Below are 22,040 nucleotides of genomic sequence, written 5' to 3'. Positions count from 1 at the left end.
TTGGAGCTGAGTTTAGTCAGCTCCAACCTTCACTCAGCTCAGCCTCTGCTTGGGTATAGGCTGACATTTGGAGCTGAGTTTAGTCAGCTCCAACCTTCACTCAGCTCAGCCTCTACCTAGGTATAGGTTGACATTTGGAGCTGAGTTTAGTCAAGCTCCAACCTTAGCTCAGCCTCTGCTTGGGTATAGGCTGACATTTGGAGCTGAGTTTAGTCAAGATCCAACACCTTCACTTAGCTCAGCTTCTACCTAGGTACAGGCTGACATTTGGAGCTGAGTTTATTCAAGCTCCAGCCTTCACTCAACTCAGCTTCTACCTAGGTACAGGCTGACATTTGGTGCTGAGTTTATTCAAGCTCCAGCCTTCACTCAACTCAGCTTCTACCTAGGTACAGGCTGACATTTGGAGCTGAGTTAATTCAAGCTCCAACCTTCACTCAGCTCAGCCTCTACCTAGGTATAGGTTGACGTTTAGAGCTGAGTTTAGTCAAGCTCCAACCTCCAGGCTGAGTTGAATGAAGGTTGGAGCTGATTAAACTCAGCTCTTTGGATCAGATTTGTTCTCAGTCTGTTTATATTGTAATTTTCTAGTACCAGCTACTGTTTGGGGTTAGTTTTGGTTATTAGGCTGAGGTGTGTGGTCCATCTAGGCACACAAATGCAAGTTCTTGAAATCCAGCATGAACAGAATTTCTGCTGCCTAAGGATGGAAATGCTTGTCCTAAATATTTGCTAAATACAAGTAGGTCCTTTAAGCTGTAATTATCATGGCTCTCAAACAAGACAAAACCAATTCCTGTGTATGAAAAGGAAATCCAATTCCTGCTGCTTTGACCTTTTGAGGTTTTATTTAACAAAATCAATGGAAAATGGTAAGAATTCATCAGCACAGGAAACCATCATACTCTGCTTTTTGAGAGGGGTTTTGTATCCAGTGGAAACTTTGTAATACCAAATTAAAAAGGAATGAGAAACCCTGTAAATCTGAATTTCTTCAGAGAGCAGAAGAGCAGCTTGCTGAGCACAAACATGACCTTGGTATTTACTACAATAGGGCTGCAGGATTCTTTAGCATGCAACCCTTGGGTTGTCTTTCTTCCCCTAGCTTGCAGAAAGATCTCAGATCATGTTGTTACTAAAAATCTTTGTTTTAATTCAAGTATGCTGACTTCTTTTTAAGGGAGCAAACATTCTTTTGACGGACAATGGACATGTAAAATTAGGTGAGTTACTACAGTTTGGTGTTAAAAACAGACTTTGCTGTGCTCTAAGTCTTATGTATTTTGTTTAATGATGTTCATGTATGAATTCTTTTTGTCATGCTGATAGTACCTGACTGCATCCATACAATCATAGAATGGTCTGGGTTGGAAGGGACCTCCAAAGGTCAGAAGATCACAGGATGTTAGGGGCTGGAGGGGACCTCCAGAGATCATTGAGTCCAATCCCCTAGCAGAGCAGGACCAGAATTCAGCACAGTGCAGAATTCAGCGCAGGTTGCACAGGAACACATCCAGATGGATCTTGAAAGTTTCCAGAGAAGGAGACTCCACAATCTCTCTGTGTGCCTGTTCCAGTGCACCATGACCCTTACAGTGAAGAGGTTCCTCCTCATGTTGAGGTGGAACCTCCTGTGCTGCAGTTTCTGTCCATTGCCCCTGGTCCTATCACAGGCCACAAGTGAGCAGAGGCTGTCCCTATCTCTTCCTTCCTGACACCCAGCCTTCAGCTCTTGATAGACATTGATCAGATCCCTCTCAGCCTTCTCCTCTCCACACTAAACACCCCCAGGGCTCTCAGCCTCTCCTCTCCAGGCAGTGCTCCAGGCCCTTCAGCATCCTTGCAGCCCTCCCTTGGACTCTCTCAGGTAGATCCCTGTCCCTCCTGAACTGGGGAGCCCAGAGCTGGATGCAATATTCCAGGTGAGATCTCAATAGGGCAGAATAGAGGGGGAGGAGAACCTCCCTGGATCTGCTGGCCACATTTCTTAATGCACCCCAGGATCCCATTGGCCTTTCTGGCCACAAGGGCACGTTGCTGTCCCTTGTCATCCAGTCCAACCCCTTCTGCAGTCAGCAGGGGTATCCTCAGCTAGATCAGGTTGCCCAGAGCTCTGTTGAGCCTCCCCTTGAATATGTCCAGGGATGGGGCCTCAACCACCTCCCTGGGCAACCTGTTCCAGAGTTCCACCACCCTCATGATGAAGAACTTGTTCCTACCATCCAAATCATCCAATGAGTGTCTGAAGGAGTAATACTGAAACACTGAGTTAAGACTTTCTGATGCTGTAAAGGGGAGCTAAAAATAAATCACAGGCTTTTATTGATTTTTAATATCATGTGCCACCCAGAGTGTTTCAGTGTGAAACATCACTTGAAAAGTTATCTGAAAGAATCTCTTGGGTAATACCTAATGATGTCTTTTATAATTTTAAAGCTCTGCATGCAACTGCCAGGACTTGTGTGCTAGTCTCCTCTTTCCTGTGTTGAGGAGGGGAGGGACAGTGGCTGAAGGAGCTGGGGGTGTTTAGCCTGGAGAAGAGGAGGCTCAGAGGAGACCTTATTGCTCTCTACAGCTACCTGAAAGGAGGTTGTAGCCAGGTAGGGGTTGGGCTCTGCTCCCAGGCAACCAGTGACAGGAGAGGCCACAGCCTCAAGCTGTGCCAGGGGAGGCTTGGGCTGGATGTTAGGAAGAAATTCTTCACAGAAAGAGTGATTGGCCATTGGAATGTGCTGCCCAGGGAGGTGATGGAGTCACCATCCCTGGAAGTGTTTAAAAAAAGGCCTGGATGAGGCACTCAGTGCCATGGTTTAGTTGATTAGATGGTGCTGGGTGATTGATTGGACTTTTGATGATCTTGAAGGTCTTCTCCAACCTGGTTAATTCTGTGAATCTGTGACATGTTTGCCTGCTGAAAGGAGCTGATCCATAGTATCTGAGATACCAGGTTGGATGAGGTCTTGAGCAACACGGGGGGAGGTTTGGAACTGGATGATCTTTGAGGCCCCTTCCAACCCAACCCATTCTGTGAATCTCTGAATATACCAAGTTTCCATTATTTGCTTTCATAGTTTCATTTCTTGTTAAATATTTCTGGCATATTTAAGAAACTCTTAGAGTGGGGAAACCAAGCTCATGTTCATTAACAATTAATTGCATCAAATCAGTTACTGACTGTCATTTATTTTTATTTTTTTATTTTTTTTCCCCCCCAATAGCTGATTTTGGGGTATCTGCACAGATAACTGCTACAATTGCCAAAAGGAAATCATTCATTGGCACCCCGTATTGGTAACTGTCTTTTATATGGCCACTAATATAATATGAACATACCTAATACTGTTGATATTGTGATACCATCTGTATTGTAATCTTGTGATAAAAGCACTCTCTGGCTAATCACTGAAGGCTGTGTTAGGCTGTCTGCTGATCATATCTGTATCACTTAGGCTAAATGCTGAATGAGCTGAGTGTAGGAGAAAGTGCCCTAATGGTGTGAAAAATGGAAAGACTGTGTGCTGGTGACTGATAGATCTCAATGTAGGCAAAGCTTTAAAGCTATCAACAACTTTGCATGGGTTTAACTCTGATTTTTAAATATTTTTTTTCCTCCCCTGGTTTTCTGTTTTGTTTCTTCCCTCTACTCTAGCTAGTCTTGTCTGTAACTCCTCAGCTAAGTTTCATTTGTTTATCTCCACAAATTCTTTTGCCACTGAAATGCCTCTTCTAAGCCATTTCCTTTTCCCCTTATTTGCCTAAACTGAACTATACAAGTTCTGTTCTGTCTGTACTGCAGCTTTACTCTTCCTTCACTAAGCTTATTTCTGTACTTCATCTTTGCATTGTAAAAACAGCACTTTTGCTCTGTGCTTCTCTGTGCTTCTTCTTCTTCTTCTGAGCATCTTTCTAGATGCTCCAGATTCTGCTGTCTGGCAGCATTGTAGGTACAAAGCAAAAACTGGATGTGATGAAAACCCTATTGCATTCAAATATTCAGTCTTGAAATAGTCAAGCACAGCATTTTTAGCAGCACAAGTCACTCCAAAGCATGGATTTGCTTCCCTCTCAGAATAATACAAACACCTGTCATTGGTTTATGCCTCTTTTTAGTCCCGGTCTCTATCACAACTTCCAGATTGTGCCATCACCTTGAACTATGACTCTGAAAGCACTCCATAGGTTAAACGTGATGGAAAGCATCAGTTTCTTTTCTCAGAGTTGAGAAAAGCAAGGAACCAACATTGTTGAGGCCACAGAGAACATGTAGTTGGAAACAGGGAGTGTGAAGGTTTTAGCTGTGGTTAGAAATGTCTGGGCAGGTTAAGGTTGTGGTGCTTGGACAGAAGTGAAGGGCAATACTGCAGTGTAGCAGTAGCCCTGTTCTTGACCCTTGTGCTTCTCCTCCAGAGTTCACCCCTCTTCCCCCCTCTACCTGGATAACTTCATCCTTCTGGATTTAGAGTGAATGGGGAGTTTTATGAACTCCAGAGTAAATGTATGGAAATGCAGTTTAACTATGCAAACTTCCACTAATTTATGGAAGCAAATGGAGCTGTATTTACAAGCCAAGCTACAATCTGCAATGGAATGCAATGAATATGTACAAATACACAATATTTACAATATTTACAGGTATTTACAATTAACAAAACAGTACAAAGACCCTCCTGGCCAAAGACCAGGGAGAGCTGGCTCCCTGCCTCCACCTCTCTGAGGCTTCCCCTTGGCCCCCTGTACAAAGGGAAGAGAGAAAGAAGCAAGATAGGTTAATACCAGGCAAAACAATGCAGTCAAGGTCATAGAATCATAAAATCAGTCAGGGTTGGAAGGGACCACAAGGATCATCCAGTTCCAACCCCCCTGCCATGGGCAGGGACACCTCACACTACATCAGGCTGGCCAGAGCCTCATCCAGCCTGGCCTTAAACACCTCCAGGGATGGGGCCTCAATCACCTCCCTGGACAACCCATTCCAGGCTCTCACCACTCTCATGGGGAAGAACTTCTTCCTTATGTCCAGCCTGAATCTCCCCACTTCCATCTTTGTTCCATTGGTCAGCACCAGCCTGTTAGTATCTTCCCAGCAAAGAAGCAAGAAGAGAAGAACAGAACAGAACTGAACAGAGCAGAACTAAAGGTTGTTTTGGGAACCAAATGTCATGGGAGGTATCCCTCCAATTGAATTGTTTAGAATAATCATTATTTTCCTTTTTACACCCAATAGTCATTTGTTTACATTTTTACTACTTTCTGCTTAAGATCTGTGAGAAATTTTAAAGGCATAGCCCTAAACTACCACACACCTGCTGATAAGGATGTCTGTGTTTAAGCCATGCATCATTTGAGATGCCTTCTGCTGCTGTACTGGAGCATTCCTTCAGTGGCATTTCTCTGTTTTGCCTTTATTGAGTCACATCTCCAGTTCCACTGCTACTTCTCAGGTGATCTGGATGAATGCAGTTCAGATCTAAAAGAAACATTATCAACATTTGCCATCTGGTAGGACTGTGTAGGGCAATCAAATCCAGGATTTACTTTGCCCTTTCAAAACATGTGAATCATTTCCTTTGGGTATTCCTATTTCTGTGTCAGTTATGGTTTATAATTTTTCCCACCTGAGGAGGTAAAACTGCTTTGTTAACTTCCATGACCTCACTTCTGACACTACAGTGAGGCAGACTTTGCAAACAGGGAGTGCTTGTGCAGAGGTGACAGTGTCTCATGGTTTCAGGATACAAGAGAGGTGAGGCTGTGTAAATCATTTTCTTTGTCAGAATTCTTTTTTGTCAAAGTCACTTTCTGTGTGAATCTGGATGGTGCTGGGACTTTACTGTTGTTCAATGATTGTAACTTACCCTCTTTGGTTGTTGAGTGGCAGTTTTGTGTGACTGCAAAAAAGTCTGAGTCCTATTGGCTTCATCCACACTGAGAAGCAGCTGGTTGGGAAACTGCCTTTTAATTACTAGAAGATGATTGAGGGAAGCTTTACTTGTGCATAACTTCTTGCACACACACTTCTGACATTGAGATTCAGTTGTAGAAATGTTTATGCTGTGAGCTCATAGATTTTTGTGCCTCAGAGAAGAGAGTAGTAAACTGTTGCATGCAGGAAAATGTTTCATTTGTGGTGAGAAGCTTATCTAAAAATATTTTTTGTTTTCGGATACCCTTTAGGATGGCTCCAGAAGTTGCTGCAGTAGAAAGAAAAGGTGGCTATAACCAACTGTGTGATCTGTGGGCAGTTGGGATAACTGCTATCGAGCTTGCTGAGCTTCAGCCTCCAATGTTTGACCTACACCCAATGAGGTTAGTAAGGGGTTAAAGCTGGGTGTGGGAACACAGCTTCTGAAAGAATCCCTGTGGAGCAGTGGCTGTGTCTGCTTGTGGTGTTGGCAGGTACTGCAAGGGCATTGGGTTGTAAGTGTTCTGAATGCAGCAGGAGAAGTTGTAACAACTCTTTTGTGGTGTGTAAATGTGTCACCTTCTGGTAGCATCTCTTAAAGTGATGGACTTCTCCCTGCCAACTGAGGAATCACAGAATGTTAGGGGCCAGGAGGGACCTTAAAAGATCATCCAGTCCAACCCCTCTGCTGGACCTAGAGTAGGTCACACAGGAGTGCCTCCGGACAGGCTTTGAATGTCTCCAGAGAAGGAGACTCCACAACCTCTCTGGGCAGCCTGCTCCAGGGCTCTGGCACCCTCACAGTGAAATAATTTTCCCTTCTGTTCCCATGGCACCTCCCCTGCTCCAGCTTGCCCCCACTGTCCTTTGTCCTGTCCTTGGACATCCCTGAGCAGAGCCTGGCCCTGTCCTGACACTGCCCTGCACATCTTTAGCACCAGCAATGAGGGCACCCCCCAGGCTCCTCTGCTCCAAGCTGCAGAGCCCCAGAGCTCCCTCAGCCTGTCCTCACAGGGAGATGTTCCACTGCCTGCAGCAGCTTTGTGCCTCTGTGCTGGACTCTTTCAAGGAGTTCCTTGAGGTCCTTCTTGAAATGAGGGGCCCAGAACTGGACCAAATACTCCAGATGTGGCCTCACCAAGGCAGAGGAGAGAAGAAGGAGAACATCTCTCAACCTACTAACTGCTCCACTTCTGATCAGCCTCAGGATGCCCTTGGCCTTCTTGGCCCCAAGAGCACATAACCCATGAATATATTACTAAATAATGCTTCTGTATGTATGGCAATGTGTAAAGCTCAGAAATCTTCTTGGCTTCTTTTCAGAGCACTTTTCCTAATGACAAAAAGCAACTTCCAGCCTCCTAAATTGAAGGACAAAATGAAATGGTAAGCAGTTTCCTGTGTCAGTAGGTAAGATCAATGTACTCCAGCTGGGCAATTGGTTCTATTGGTTGCCACTTCCTTTTACAGGTCAAATAGTTTCCATCATTTTGTGAAAATGGCACTTACAAAAAATCCTAAGAAAAGACCTACAGCTGAAAAGTTATTACAGGTACACATTTATGGATTTATTTTTAGTTATAAAATTAAACCAAGCTTAATGTGAGTGGTTGGGACTTTAATGTGTGTGGTGTTGTGTTTTTTTTTTTTCTCCCATCTGTCTTTCAGCATCCTTTTGTTACCCAGCCATTAAATCGAAGTCTTGCCATTGAGCTTTTGGATAAAATGAATAATCCTGATCATTCCACTTACCATGATTTTGATGATGATGATCCTGAGGTAGGAATTTGTTTCAATTGTAGAATTAGAGTAAGTTTGCATTTGCTAACAAGGTGAAACGAGGGTGGGAGCACTTCTGGCATGAGGACAGGCTGTGAGGGAGTTGGGGTTATTCAGCCTGGAGAAGAGAAGATTCTGGGGGGACCTCAGAGCTGCCTTTCAGTGGCTGAAAGGAGCCTACAGGAAGGCTGAGGAGGGATTTTTCCTAAGGTGACTAGAGACAGGACAAGGGGGAATGGTTTGAAGGTGAGGGAGAGCAGGGTCCATTGCATTTATCTACCTGCAAATTGAGATTAGTAGTGACACTTGGGAAGACATTTTACTTGGCAGTGAGCAAGTCTGCAGCCCACCTCTGTGAGCAGAACAGGTGACAATCATAGAACGGTACAGGATGGAAGGGACCTCAGAGATATCTGCTACAACCCCCCTGGCATAGGCAGGGATGCCTCTTAACTAGACTTGGCTGCCAAAAGCTTCATTCAAGCCTGGCCTTGAACACCCCCAGGGAGGAGGCATCCACAGCCACTCTGGGCAGCCTATTCCAGAGTCTCACCTCCCTCATACTGAAGAACAACTCCAGTCTAACCCTGCTCTGCCTCAGCTTCAAACCATTCCCCTTGGCCTGTCTCTAGGCACCTTTATGAAAAGTCCTTCTGCAGCCTTCCTGTAGGATCCCTTCAGGTGTTGAAAGGCAGCTCTAAGGTCTCCCTGGAGCCTTCTCTTCTCCAGGCTAAACACCCCCAGCTCCCTCAGCCTATCCTCATAGCAGAGCTGCTTCAGCCCTTAGATCATCCTTGAGGCCCTCCTCTGGACTCCCTTCAACAGCTCTGTAATGGATTATCCAGTGCATCTTGAGCAAGGTCTGTGTTCCAGGTGAAGAATCCTGTACAGGCAGAGGAGTTGTTGGCCTTGTGGTCTTTCCTATAATAAACCAAAGGCAATAAGAACAATTCCTGCCTGTTTTATATGCAGGTGAACTTGCTCCAATACCTGCCTGCTCACAGAGGCAGCTGGAGATGTTCATCCCAACTCATGGATTGACCACTCCTATACTTGTGGCAGTAACCTGAATGAATCCATCAGATCTTGAAGGAAGCAAATAACATAGAATGGTTTGGGTTGGAAGGGACCTCCAAAGGTCATCCAGTCTGACCCACCTGCAGTCATCAGGGACATCCTCCACTAGATCAGGTTGCTCAGAACCTTGTCCAGCCTGACCCTGAATATCTCCAGGGATGGGACCTCAACTACCTCCCAGGGCAACTTGTATCAGTGTTGCACCACCCTTGTAGTGCAGAACTTGTTCCTAACATCCAATGTAAATGTCCTCTAATTTCAAACCATGGATGTGATGCTAGCTGAAAAGGTTGCAAAGACAACAGTGGTCATGTTTCATCCTTACCACACCACAAGTTTTGGGGATAAGATTGCTCTGGAGTTCTGTACAATGATTGAAATTATGGCCAAATGGTATCTGTGACAGCAATTTATCCTACATTCCTTGATCAGAGGGCTGGAGCTCTGTGTCCAGTTCTGGAGCCTCTATTCCAGGAAGGATCTGGAGGGGCTGGAAGCTCCAAATGATAACTAAAAAGAAGAATCCAGTTTAGTGACTGTATTATATCCCTACTGAAGGAAAGGCCTTGGGGGTGCTGGGGGAGGAGAAGCTCAACAGGAGCCAGCAGTGAGCACTTGCAGCCCAGAGAGCCAAGCAGAGCCTGGGCTGCAGCAAGAGAAGTGTGGCCAGCAGGGCCAGGGAGGGGATTCTGCCCCTCTGCTCCACTCTGCTGAGACCCCACCTGGAGCTCTGGGTCCAGTTCTGGAGCCTCTGTTCCAGGAAGGCTCTGGAGGGGCTGGAAGGTGTCCAGAGAAGGGCCATGAGGATGAGCAGAGGGCTGGAGCTGCTCTGCTCTGGAGACAGCCTGAGAGAGTTGGGGTTGTGCAGGCTGGAGAGGAGAAGGCTCCCAGGAGACCTTCTTGTGGCCTTCCAGGATCTGAAGGGGGCTCCAAGAAAGCTGGGGAGGGACTTTTGGGGGTGTCAGGGAGTGATAGGACTGGGGGGATGGAGCAAAACTCGAAGTGGGGAGATTCAGATTGGATGTCAGGAAGAAGTTGTTCCCCATGAGGGTGGTGAGAGCCTGGCAGAGGTTGCCCAGGGAGGTGGTGGAAGCCTCATCCCTGGAGGTTTTTGCAGCCAGGCTGGATGTGGCTGTGAGCAACCTGCTGTGGTGTGAGGTGTCCCTGGCCATGGCAGGGGGGTTGGAACTGGCTGAGCCTTGAGGTCCCTTCCAACCCTGACAATTCTGTGATTTTATGACCCTCAACCACCCTCATTGTAAAGAACTTTTTCCTAACATCCAGTGGATAAGCCTTGGAACAGGTTGCCCAGAGAGGTGGTTGAGGCCCCATCCCTGGAGATACTCAGGGTGAGGCTTGACAGCACCTTGGGTGACCTGATCTAGTTCAGGATGTCCTTGCTGACTGCAGGGGGTTGGAATGGATGACCTTTAGAGGTCCCTTCCAACCTAGGTGATTCTATGATTCCTTTATCATCTCACACAGCTCCCATATCAGCTTTTTGTGTTAGTCTGTTGTCAGTGTAGGCCTTTTATTTTAGGGTGACTTAAGGTCTTTGTCCTCATGACTGAGAGATGAGGGTTTGACAGCTTCCAGTAATTCTCTGTACCTGGAGAAGGAGGAGTGAGGGCAGGCTCTGCACGTTGTGCAGTGCAGACATCTGGGGCAGGGTGCAAGGAGCTCACACAACATGGCTGCAAAGGCAGAAGTACCTCCTACCCCCACTGCAGCTGGGCTCCTGCTCCTGCCATTCTGCATGCACAGCCATTGTGTGGGAGTGGGCAATGCCTCTTCAGAACAAGATGGTAAATAAGCAACCTTTTAGCACTTGAAGTGTTTGAAGTGCTGAAGTAAGAGACCACATCAAACCTTGAAACACATCCTGAGCTACAGCAAACCAGTTTTAAAGCTCCAAAGAATACAAAACAGAGAAAGCAGAACTGAGGAAGGGGGAGGATTGGCTGAAATTATAAGCAAGGAAAAACTGCATGCAAGATATATGAGAGAAAATCCCCACAATCTGCAAGTCTCTGCAGTTTCAAAAGAGACCAAAATGACCATAAATGGGAGGTGAAACACTATGTACATAGGTGTTAGATTCTCACCATGAACCAGCAGCCCTGGCAGCCCAGCAGGCAGCTGTGTGCTGAGCTGCATCCAGAGCAGGGAGAGCAGCAGCACAGGGAGGGGATTCTGCCCCTCTGCTCTGCTCACACCACACCTGCAGCACAGCTTCCAGTTCTGGTGCCCCCAGCATGAGAGGGACCTGGAGCTGCTGGAGAGGGTCCAGAGGAGGCCACAAAGATGATCAGAGGGCTGGAGAAGCTCTGCTGTGGGGACAGGCTGGGAGAGTTGGGGCTGTTCAGCCTGGAGAAGAGAAGGCTCCAGGGAGACCTTAGAGCAGCCTTCCAGTACCTGAAGGGGCCTCCAAGAAAGAGAAAGACTTTTTAGAAGGACTTGTTGTGGCAGGAGGAGAGGGAATGGATTGAAGCTTGATGAGGGTAGATTTAGACTGGAGAATAGGAAGAAATTCCTACTAGACAACCTTTGGAGGTCCCTTCCAACCCGTACCACTCTATGATTCTACAATACTGTGTTCCAAGTAGTATACTTTTGATGTTGACATCTCTTATTTTTCTCTTTCAGCCTCTTGTAGTGCCTCATAGAATTCATTCAACCAGTAGAAACGTGAGAGAAGAAAAGACACGCTCTGAAATAAACTGTAAGCATGAATACTCCCAACATCACCATTAAAATTCCCTCTTCTCTGCTGCTATGCTGGCTGTCTACATGTAGAGAACCATTTGTAGTGATCTAGAAGAAAAGAGGTTGCTGTGCAAAAGAAATCTTCGTGTGAAATATTTGAACATACCTTTTGCTCAGCACTTCATCTCGAGTCTCGCTGTTGCTTCATCTCCATTGAACAGGACACAACCTGAGCTCTTCTGAGGGCTGCTTGATACAGCTTCATTTTTGCCACTACAGGAAAAATATTCAGAGTGATGCCAGATTGTGCTGGCAGAGGAAGATTTTGCTGAACTAGTGTCTTGCTCTAGTTTTTGGGTTTCACAGGCTCACAGGATGTCAGGGGTTGGAAGGGACCTCTGGAGATCACTGAGTCCCAACCTCCCTGCCAGAGCAGGACCATAGAGTCCAGCACAGGTCACACAGGAACACACCCAGATGGGTCTTGAAGGGCTCCAGAGAAGGAGACTCCACAACCTCTCTGGGCAGCCTGCTCCAGTACTCTGGGACCCTCCCAGGGAAGAAGTTCCTCCTCATGTTGAGGTGGAACCTCCTGTGCTGTAGTTTCCATCCATTGCCCCTTTTCCTCTCACAGGGTACAACATCATCTTCCCTGGCTTGTAAGTTTGTAGTTTGTAAGTTTAAACTGAAACAGACATGTAGAAAAGGGGAAAGGAGGGGATTGGTCACTGGAGATTAAAAGCAGACTCCATCCCCCAAATTGTAGTCATTTGTTTGCTTGAATTAGCTAAAGCTTGAGGGACTGCTCTGATTTGTCTTTGCTTAATTTAAAATTGAGGGGAGGAGTGTCTGGCAAAGAGCTGTCCTGGAAGATGTGATCAGCTGTCTCCAGAGTTCATTCAAAGTGCCCTCTTCAGTGCTAGTGAATAGAATCATAGAATTGTTAGGGTTGGAGGGGACCTCAAGGATCATCTAGTTCCTGCCATGGGCAGGGACACCTCACACTACAGCAGGTTGCTCACAGCCACATCCAGCCTGGCTGCAAAAACCTCCAGGGATGAGGCTTCCACCACCTCCCTGGGCAACCTCTGCCAGGCTCTCACCACCCTCATGGGGAACAACTTCTTCCTCACATCCAATCTCAATCTCCCCATTTCTAGTTTTTTTTTCATTCCCCCCACTCCTATCCCTACCTGACACCCTCAAAAGTCCCTCCCCAGCTTTCTTGGAGCCCCCTTCAGATCCTGGAAGGCCACCAGAAGGTCTCCTGGGAGCCTTCTCCTCTCCAGCCTGCACAACCCCAACTCTCTCAGGCTGTCTGCAGAGCAGAGCAGCTCCAGCCCTCTGCTCATCCTCATGGCCCTTCCCTGGACACCTTCCAGCCCCTCCAGATCCTTCCTGGAACAGAGGCTCCAGAACTGGACCCAGAGCTCCAGGTGTGGTCTGAGCAGAGTGGAGCAGAGGGGCAGAATCCCCTCCCTGGCCCTGCTGGCCACATTTCTCTTGCTGCAGCCCAGGCTCTGCTTGGCTCTCTGGGCTGCAAGTGCTCACTGCTGGCTCCTGTTGAGCTTCTCCTCCCCCAGCACCCCCAAGGCCTTTTCTTCAGTAGGGATATAATACAGTCACTAAACTGGATTCTTCTTTTTGGTTATCATTTGGAGCTAAACTTTATCTAATTACAATCCAACCTAAATTCTTGTTTTCTTTCTCTCCTCTGCAGTTGGGCAAGTCAAATTTGATCCACCCTTGAGGAAAGAGACAGAGCCACATCACGAATTTGTGAGTAACAAGCAGCATGGCCTATGCTCTCCACGTTGGTCCCTGCAAATATCTGTGCAGGAGGAGAAATCCAAGATGTCTCACATGCCTCCTTAGCACTATTCAGCTTGGCAGTGATTTTTCTGACTAGTTGAAACATGCTGGTCCTAAATTTTTTTTGGGGTAATTTTAGACTTATGCAGCAAGACCCCCTTATTTGTGGGCTGTGCTTTGTGAGATGGGATATGGTAGCCCTTTGTCTCCTGTGTGGCCTCTATCCTTTATACCTCATTGCCCTGTAGTTATTTTTTTAATTGTAGAATGACTGTGGGTACTCAAATGTTTCTCTGCCTTGTGCTTGCATTGACACTGATGGGTTAATGGCAAGAGGTGTGATGCATTTTGAGAAATGGGATTGTTGTGTGGTCGTTTTTTTGCCACCCAAACAATCTTCTTGTGCTCCTACATCATACCTGAGCCACACTGGATCTGGCACTTGCTGTATTCTGCAAAGATGTCTTCCCATGGGGCCCATCAGTACATGAGGTTATGAGAACTCAGGCAGTGAGGGAAAAGGCATCTGTGCTGTCTCACACCCAGGATTGCAGCAGCTGCCTGTTCTCTATGGAGACTGCTGATTGCCCTATCTGTGCACTTGGACACTTCCTTCACATGCCTGGATAAAAAAGGCACTGTTTTGCTTCCTCACTGCACACTTCTGTGTTCTTGGTTTTTTTTCCCCCTAAGACAGGTGTTAAGGTGAAGAAATTAGCTTAGTACCTAGGTGGGCCAAATGGCTTTGCTCTGAGTTGGCTTTGGGAAGGGTGTGCTAAGAAATGCACTTCCTCTGCTGTAGTCTGCAAAACATGAGTAGGGTTTCTGACACAGATCTCCTTGTACTGCCCTGGGGCTGTACTGAAATCTCCTTCCTAATGCCTTGTCCTTTGGTCAGCTGGCTCTGGGTGTCTGAGGTTGTGTGGAATCTTGCTCTTCCTCTACCACTGGCTGGATAGGTAGCCTGTAGTTTCTGGTGCCTGTTTGAGGCAGAGGGGAGCTTACCAAATCACAGAGAGGAGCTTACCAAATCACACATGGGTCTCAGGCAGTTATTTCAGATATGTTATTTAGACCTTGCATAACAGCATCATTTAGAAGTGGGTTTTAAATATGGCAGTGAAGTCAGTGTTTCTGCCATGAGCTCCTCACTGAGCTCAAAAGGAGTTTTAAACTGGTTCTCAGTTCTCCTGGCTTTACTTCTCTCATAGTTCAAATTAGAGTTCTGTTGCTCCCTAAGAATTGTATTTCTTTTTATACACACAGACTCCTAACTGCAAAAAGATGGCAATGGAGAAGCTCAAGTTTAGAAGTACTTTTTTCCATGTCTTTTTTTGGGGTTTTTTTGTCAGTCACTGACTATACAAACCAGTTAGGAGATCAGTTTGTTGGGTAGAGAGGTGTTTTCATTGCACCTTAGGAACCAGAGTTGCTAAATGGGGGAGAGAGATTTTTCTGCAGGGATTAAAGCAGATCTTTTTAGAGCACTTCATTGGTAGGTGTGGTCAGAAGGGGGGAGCTGAGCCTTTTCCTACCTTGTGCTTTAGCAGACAGAACCTTTGCACTTTGGAATCTCAGAAGCTCTGGCTGCTCCAAGAAGGGGCTTGAACTGTCCAGATTAATTCTGCTGATAAGAAAATCTCTAATATTGTGTATTCCTGTTAGAGTTTGCATGTTTGAAACCTGTCCAAAGAGCTTGCCTCATCTCCCTGCCTATAGGGAAGATCTATAACTACTTGTCTGGATCTTTCTGAAGAGGGAAATCAACTACTGCACTGCTCCTAGCAGAATGAAGCATGCAGACCTGATAATGTCCTTTGCAGATAAAACAGAACTGTGATTTTTTTTTTTTTTTTAAACTGTGAGTCTAGAGACCAAAGGAAAACCATATTTTGTCATTGGATATAGAACCACTGGACAGCTTGAAACTGGCAGCTTGTCAAATGCAAATGAGATCTAGTCAAAGAAAGAACCTGAGCACTAGATCTCAAATGAGATCAAGTCAAATCTCAAATGAGATCTAGTCAAAGAAAGAACCTGAGCACAAGGCAGGCTGAGGGAGAAGTCTGTAACAATTTATATTCTGGGAGAGAAAGTTTCTTAAATGGAAACAGCTACAAGAGGTGTTTGTCTCTTCCTTCAGCAATAACAGTGTGGATCCCTTTCCACTGAAGGAGTTCTTCTGACTTTTCTGCTTCTGCCTCACAAAAGCACGCTTGGACTTGCTGCTTATTTTAAACTTGTGGGTATGGGTGCACAAACCAAAAGGACTGGACCACTGGAGCGTGATGAGTGCACTGAGGTGTTGAACTGGCACATCCTTGCCTCTCATTGAGGCAGTTTGTCACTTGTTGCCACAGTTGAGGTGATGACCAAGGATTCCTTCTTTTGGAGTGCTTCAGCAGTCTTTGGTAACATATTGATTCTCTGGGCTGTCTTTTACCCCTGTGCCCAGAACTGTCTGAAGCTGGTTTGAGTTTCAGCTAACACCTTTCTACTTTTAGCGAGAAAATTTCCTTTTATGTACCCCTGGCTTTTAGTGACAATGTAAATAACCTGAGTTTCTCGATCTCTGTCTAATGAACAGCCTGACAGTAGCGATTTTTTGGACAATTCAGAAGAAATATACTACACTGCAAGATCTAACCTGGTATTTTTCACCTTACACCTTTCTTTGTCAGTGTGTTAACTTGTGTTTTCCTTTTTCAAACTTGTCTTTTGTCTTAGTGTTGTAGTGGTGTTTTTCCTCTCTGTCAAAGCCACTCAGTGTGAGGATGAGTCTTTATTTGTGTTTCTGTAATGTAGGATGGAGTCCTAACAATGCTAAATTGAAAAGATTTAACCCCTATTCCTGTTTGGTTTGAATCAGTTTTCCAGAAGGGGCTCAGTGTTGTGCACTGATTCTAATTTAACCACTTTACAGTGCATAACTTGGTAATTTTTCTTTGGGGGGGGTGATTAAAAATGGATATACTCTCGTTGGTTTTGTCTGATAATTCCTTTAAATAGCCCAATGAAAAACTAGAAAATGATACAAATGTAAGCCTTTGAATTCTCCAGATGGTAATTCTCTTCCAGAATGAATTTACACTTAATGCAAACAACAGAAAGTGGGGTCCTAAGTGTTTTCAATGGCATTTGACATCATCTATGGTCTGATCCATTTTCCAAGTTTGCTCTTACTGCACTGCTAAAAAATGTGGTTGTTAGCATTGCAGGGTAGAACTGACTCTATAAAGTGAGTTTTCTTATTTCTCTGCTCTCTAGGCACTTCATAGTTAGTAAAGCAGTGCTTTTAAACCTTGGGACATCTTCAGATTCTTAGATTTATAGAATCTGGTTTGGATCGGAAGGGACCTTAAAGATCATCTAGTTGCAACCCCTTGCCATGGGCAGGGACACCTTCCTGTTGGGGGAAAAATAAAAACCATGAAGAAACATAAACATTCTGAAGAAGTCCCTGCTAACTGCCTTTGGTTTATGAGCTATTGACTAGAAGGGCAACAAAGGGAAAATGAAAAACCAGGGTGCCTAAGAATGTCTTGTTTTGGGGTTTGTGCTGTTTTGTGTGTGGATTTTTTTTGGGGGGGGGATGTTATTTTGGCATCAGCTGGCTTGGTGTGACCTGAGTCTGCCAACAGCATAATTACCATAGAATCATAGAATTGTTAGGGTTGGAAGGGACCTCAAGGATCATCTCCTGCCATGGACAGGGACACCTCACACTAGATCAGGTTGCTCAGAGCCACATTAATAATGACTGAGAGCTTAGACTGTGTTCCACAGTCTTGGGAAGGAACTCTAGGTGATGCTGTTCCAGCAGGGGCCTGTTGGACTTGATGATCTTTTGAGGCCCCTTCCAGCTCCTAACATTCTGTGATTCTGTGTGATCCTGTGATTGCTCAATTAGAACTAAGTTTCACAAACTCTGCTGAGATCAGTTCAGATTTCTCCTTGCTGCTGTGGGAGCACCTCCATCCTGTGCCATTGCTCTACTTTTGGCAGGGGTGGTTTTGGTTTTTCAGTTCAGTTTGCTTTTGGTTTTGTCTTTTTAGTTTGAGAGCTGGCTTTTGGCAGGCTGACATTTGAATCTGTCTGTTTCAGGTTGCATCTCTTGCTAGGCTACTGTCTGTGGGTCTAAGAGACAAATGAGGATGTGTCTCCTAACTGGACTTTCCCATCCTTCTTTTGCCCCATGCTGTTCAGTACAATCTTCAAAAACGATTACTATGTGTTGTAGGTTGGATTTGCCCCCCAACAAATTACCCCTGGAATAAATTTGCCATACTAGCTCAGAAATTTTTTTTTTGGATGCAAAATGAAGTTAAATTTACAAAAATGGACTAAATGTGAAATTATAAAAGGCAATGAACACATGCAGGGTATATTTACATATATTCACAATTCAATAACCTCAGAAATACTCCCTTAAACAAAGTCAGTTCTTCCCCCACCCCTCAAAAGGAGGCTGCATGGAGCTAGCCTGCTTCTCTCTGCCTCCCTTTCTCCCTTCTACCTCAGACACAGAGTCAAAACAGAGATTATTCCAGCAACACCACGGTCAGAGAGAGAGGCAAGTGGCAAGCAGGCAAGTGACAGGGAAGAAAAGAAGAAAGAATAATCTGTGGTACAAAACCAGAAGATTTTCAACAAGCCAATGGGATGATAGAAATTGATCTTGCGTCATTCTGTGTCCAATCCCTAAAATTGCTTATACTTTAGACCCAAAGTCTCTGGAAAAAGTATCATTCTTATTAACAATTAATGCTTAAGCTAAGCACTGGCTCTAAACTGTACCACTGTGATAAAGCTCATAAAATCCTGTTGTTGTCACAACCATGAGAAGGTTTTTAAAGTCACTTGACAGCACTTTTTGAGTCTCACTGCTTTCTTCCCAACCTCCTGTGCTCACTGTAAATCAAACAGAATTCTCATTGGACTCATAGAATCATAGAATTGTCAGAGATGGAAGGGACCTCAAGGCTCATCCAGTTCCAACCCCCCTGCCAAGGGCAGGGACACCTCACACTACAGCAGGTTGCTCACAGCCACATCCAGCCGGGCTGCAAAACCCTCCAGGGATGAGGCTTCCACCACCTCCCTGGGCAATCTCCTCCAGTGTCTCACCACCCTCATGGAGAAGAACTTCTTCCTAACATCCAATCTGAATCTACCCATTTCTATTTTTTTCCTATCTATCACTAGTTGACATCCTAAAAAGTCCCTCCCCAGCTTTGGTGCTAATGCTTCACCCATTTGTGAGATTTTTTTTTTTTTTTGTTTCCCCCCAGGAAGACCTAATCCTTCTGGAAACGAGAAGAAATATTTAGTAGTTGGTTTATTCTTGTTGTGGACCAGGACATACTAATTAGACTTCCCTTTTCTGGCTCATTTTTTCCCACCTCTCCCTCCTCCTGCTCTAACAGTATTGGCTTCCAGATATGTTCAGTCAGAAGTGGTATGTGAATTTTTCAGATGTCATCAGGAGGCAAGGACTACACTTTTTTCACAAATACAATCTGTCACCTACTGCTGTTGGGCTCTTTCCCATGCTGTTCTGCTGGTCTCATAAAATAAGCAGCAGCAGTTTCGCAGTGTTGTGTGTCTCTTAAGATCCTTAAAGAAAAAATATCATAAACTGAGGTGTATTTTGGGCAGCATCAGTCATAAAAAGTACACAGGAGGAGATGAAAGTCCACCAGAGGAGTGAGTGAGAGTATTCTCACCTAGGGCTTTTTTCACAGCTTCAACATCTCTGCTATGAAGAAAGGCTGAGAGCCCTGGGGCGGTTTAGTCTGGAGAGGAGAAGGCTGAGAGGGATCTGATCAATGTCTACCAATAGCTGAGGGCTGGGGGTCAGGAGGAAGGTTCCAGGCTCTGTTTGGTGGTGCCCAGGGACAGGACAAGGCACAACAGGGCCAAGCTGGAACCCAGGAGGTTCTGCCTTGATATGAGGAGAAACTTCTTTGGTTTGGGGCTGCTGGAGGTCTGGAGCAGGCTGCCCAGAGAAGTTGTGGAGTCTCCTTCTCTGGAGCCTTTCCAAGCCCACCTGGATGTGTTCCTGTGTGCCCTGCCCTGGGTGCCCCTGCTCTGCCAGGGGGGTTGGCCTGGATCCCTGGAGGTCCCTTCCAACCCCTGCTTTGGACTTTCCATAAAGGTGTCTAGAGACAGGACAAGGGGGAATGGTTTGGAGCTGAGGGAGAAGTTCTTCAGTACAGGGGTGGTGAGACTGGAGTAGGTTGCCCAAGGATGTTGTGGATGTCTCCTCCCTGTAGGTGTTGAAGGCCAGGTTGGATGAGGCCTTGGGCAACTAAGTCTAGTTGAGAGGCATCCCCTGATCTTGAATGTCTCCAGGGATGGGGCCTCAACCACAACCTTTTCCAGTATTCCATCCCTCTCCTTGTGCAGAACATCCTCCTGAGGTCCAACCTAAATCTGCGCTGCTCCAGTTTCAAACCCTTGCCCCTCACCCTATCACTCCAAGCCCCCCTCTAGACAGTCCTTCCCCAGCCTTCCTGTGGCTCCCCTTCAGATATTGAAATGAAGCTCTAAGGTCTCCCTGGAGCCCTTTCCAGGCTGAACATCCCCAGTGCTTTCAACCTGTCCCCACAGGGAAGGTTCTCCATCTCTCTGCTCATCTTCACTTTTTAGAAGTTCTCAAGCTCTCAGTATTTGTCAGAAGTGGGGAAAAAAGGAATTTCCCTAGCAACTGATTACTTCACATTTGGAGTACAAACCAACAGTTCTTAAAGGGCATAGAACACTAAGCAAGCTGTTGAAAGCAAAAATAATAGATCCATCCAATTAGAATCATAGTGCAAGAAATGCTGATAGGCAGCACAATAAGAAACTGAAACAAAACAAAGCTTTTGTGCTTTGAAAGCAGTTAAACACAAAGAATTCTGGCAGATGTCACTTTTCATAAAGGAAATTCCAGTAAGGCTTTAAAGAAGTGGTGACAGATGAAAGCTCCTTGTCTTTCGTGGGGGTTATTGATTGCTGTCCAGTTGCACAGTGTGGAAATTAAACCACCCAGATGTTTGGGCTGTGCTCAGTGCAAGATCTTCATTTCCCTTCTCTTTTGATGAGTGTGATTGTGCAGCAAGTAGACAAAAACACTTCTCACTTCAAAGTGTGAAAGTCTCAGATTCCATTATGCTGATCTGGGCTTATTTTTCTCAACAGCCTCCCAGTCTTAGGGCTGGCATCCTCTTACATAGACTGACACAACCTGTTTAACCTCCTTGTTCATGAGTCTGGTGGCATATTATGTTTCCAGTCTGGTTATTTCCTGCTCTTGAGCCTGAGTCTTCCAAATACCTATGCTTAAAAGTGTTTTGAGATTGCAGGGAAGTAATGAAAGGACTCACAGTAAAGAGAGTTAAGTCTGTGCTTCTTGGGGATTGATTGGAGTAGAGTGGAGTAGAGCAGAAAAGAACTGCCTGGATAAGGTGCCAGATGTTGGTAGTGATGAGGGGACTGAAGGATGAGAGAGAGTGGATTGAAGTTTGAGGAGGGCAGATTGAGACTGGAGATGAGGAAGAAATTCTTTCCTCAGAGAGGGTGGGGAGACACTGGCACAGGTTGCCCAGGGAGGCTGTGGCTGCCTCCTCCCTGGAGGTGTTCCAGGCCAGGCTGGATGAGGCCTTGAGCAAGCTGGTGGAAGGCGTCTCTGCCTATGGGGGGGGAGGTTGGAACTAGATGATCTTTAAGGTGACTTCCAAACCATTCTATGAAGCTGTAGAATTGCAGAAGGCTTAGGAAGGTCTTTTTTGAGACTCAAGATTGGGGCATAGGGAGAGGATGGAACTATGAAGGAAGAAGATAAGCATAGTGAAAGGGATCAAAGATAGCCACGACTAAGGCCTGGCCCTTTCCAGCTGCCGCCTTGCAGAGCCCAAGAGACGTTCCTGGAGTGGAGCAAGCTTCCCTGCCCACCCATTCAGCCACTCGAGAGCCCTTCCCTGAGGCCACTTATCTTTCTAGCTACACTGACAAATGCCTAGGGTGAAAGATGGGTGAGAGAGAGATCCATAGAAGCAGCTGAGCTTTAGTGGTTTAGATGCATAATAAGGTTGGTACAAAGACTGAAGAGTCATCTCTGCATGGTTCAGGAAATGCCAGCCTTGGGCTGGCCTTTGCAGTTTTTGTTCAGTCCTGTGATCTATGCATTCTTTTCCATGGAGTAATTGTCAGTTACAGAGTGGGGTTTGTTTTGTTTTCTTCCCACAATACTGCACTTGTTTGGGGAAAATATGGAAAGTCACTGAAGCAATCAAATGCTCCTGACAGCTGTGGTAGAAACACCCATGTGGAAACTACTACTTAGCTTTATAGAGCAGAAGTGAGGGTGTAGTAGAGAACCTGTGACTCCTCAGCAAGCAGAGAGCAATATACCCAGCTTTGTGTTCAAGCCATTGCTCTTCAGGCCACAAGAGAAACTTGCAGTGGCTTCTTGTCTCATCATCTTGGAGCACTGGCAGCTCTAGTGAGAGACTTTGCTCCTCTGGTTTTGAAAAATGATTTTTTGAGGGATGAGTCCTGGGAGTTGGCATCCTCTGCTCCAACCTTGTTACTCTTACAGCTTGAGTATTGGGCATCTTCATGAAGGCTGATGTGCTTTTTATACAGGCTGGAGCTGAAAGAGGCCTGGTTTTGACAGAATCATAGAATCAGTCAGGGTTGGAAGGGACCACAAGGATCATCCAGTTCCAATCCCCCTGCCATGGGCAGGGACACCTCACACTAGATCAGGCTGGCCAGA

General features: G+C 45.8%; 1 protein-coding gene across 2 annotated transcripts in view; it reads left to right on the top strand.

Moving 5' to 3' along the window:
• MAP4K3 (mitogen-activated protein kinase kinase kinase kinase 3) overlaps positions 1-22,040 on the top strand; it is an 83,195-nt gene that overhangs the window by 18,357 nt on the left and 42,798 nt on the right. Inside the window, exons 5-13 of one of the 2 annotated variants that reach the window (XM_054383703.1) lie at positions 1,181-1,223; positions 3,219-3,291; positions 6,175-6,306; positions 7,226-7,288; positions 7,373-7,454; positions 7,571-7,681; positions 11,405-11,480; positions 13,185-13,243; positions 15,864-15,926. In XM_054383703.1, the coding sequence (XP_054239678.1) occupies positions 1,181-1,223; positions 3,219-3,291; positions 6,175-6,306; positions 7,226-7,288; positions 7,373-7,454; positions 7,571-7,681; positions 11,405-11,480; positions 13,185-13,243; positions 15,864-15,926 (702 nt within the window). The remainder of the gene's footprint in view (positions 1-1,180; positions 1,224-3,218; positions 3,292-6,174; positions 6,307-7,225; positions 7,289-7,372; positions 7,455-7,570; positions 7,682-11,404; positions 11,481-13,184; positions 13,244-15,863; positions 15,927-22,040) is intronic. The other variant, XM_054383704.1, reaches the window with a different exon arrangement.

Source organism: Indicator indicator, chromosome 9 (assembly GCF_027791375.1).
Source record: "Indicator indicator isolate 239-I01 chromosome 9, UM_Iind_1.1, whole genome shotgun sequence".
Lineage (NCBI taxonomy): Eukaryota > Metazoa > Chordata > Aves > Piciformes > Indicatoridae > Indicator > Indicator indicator.
This window is presented reverse-complemented; position numbering and strand designations above follow the sequence as displayed.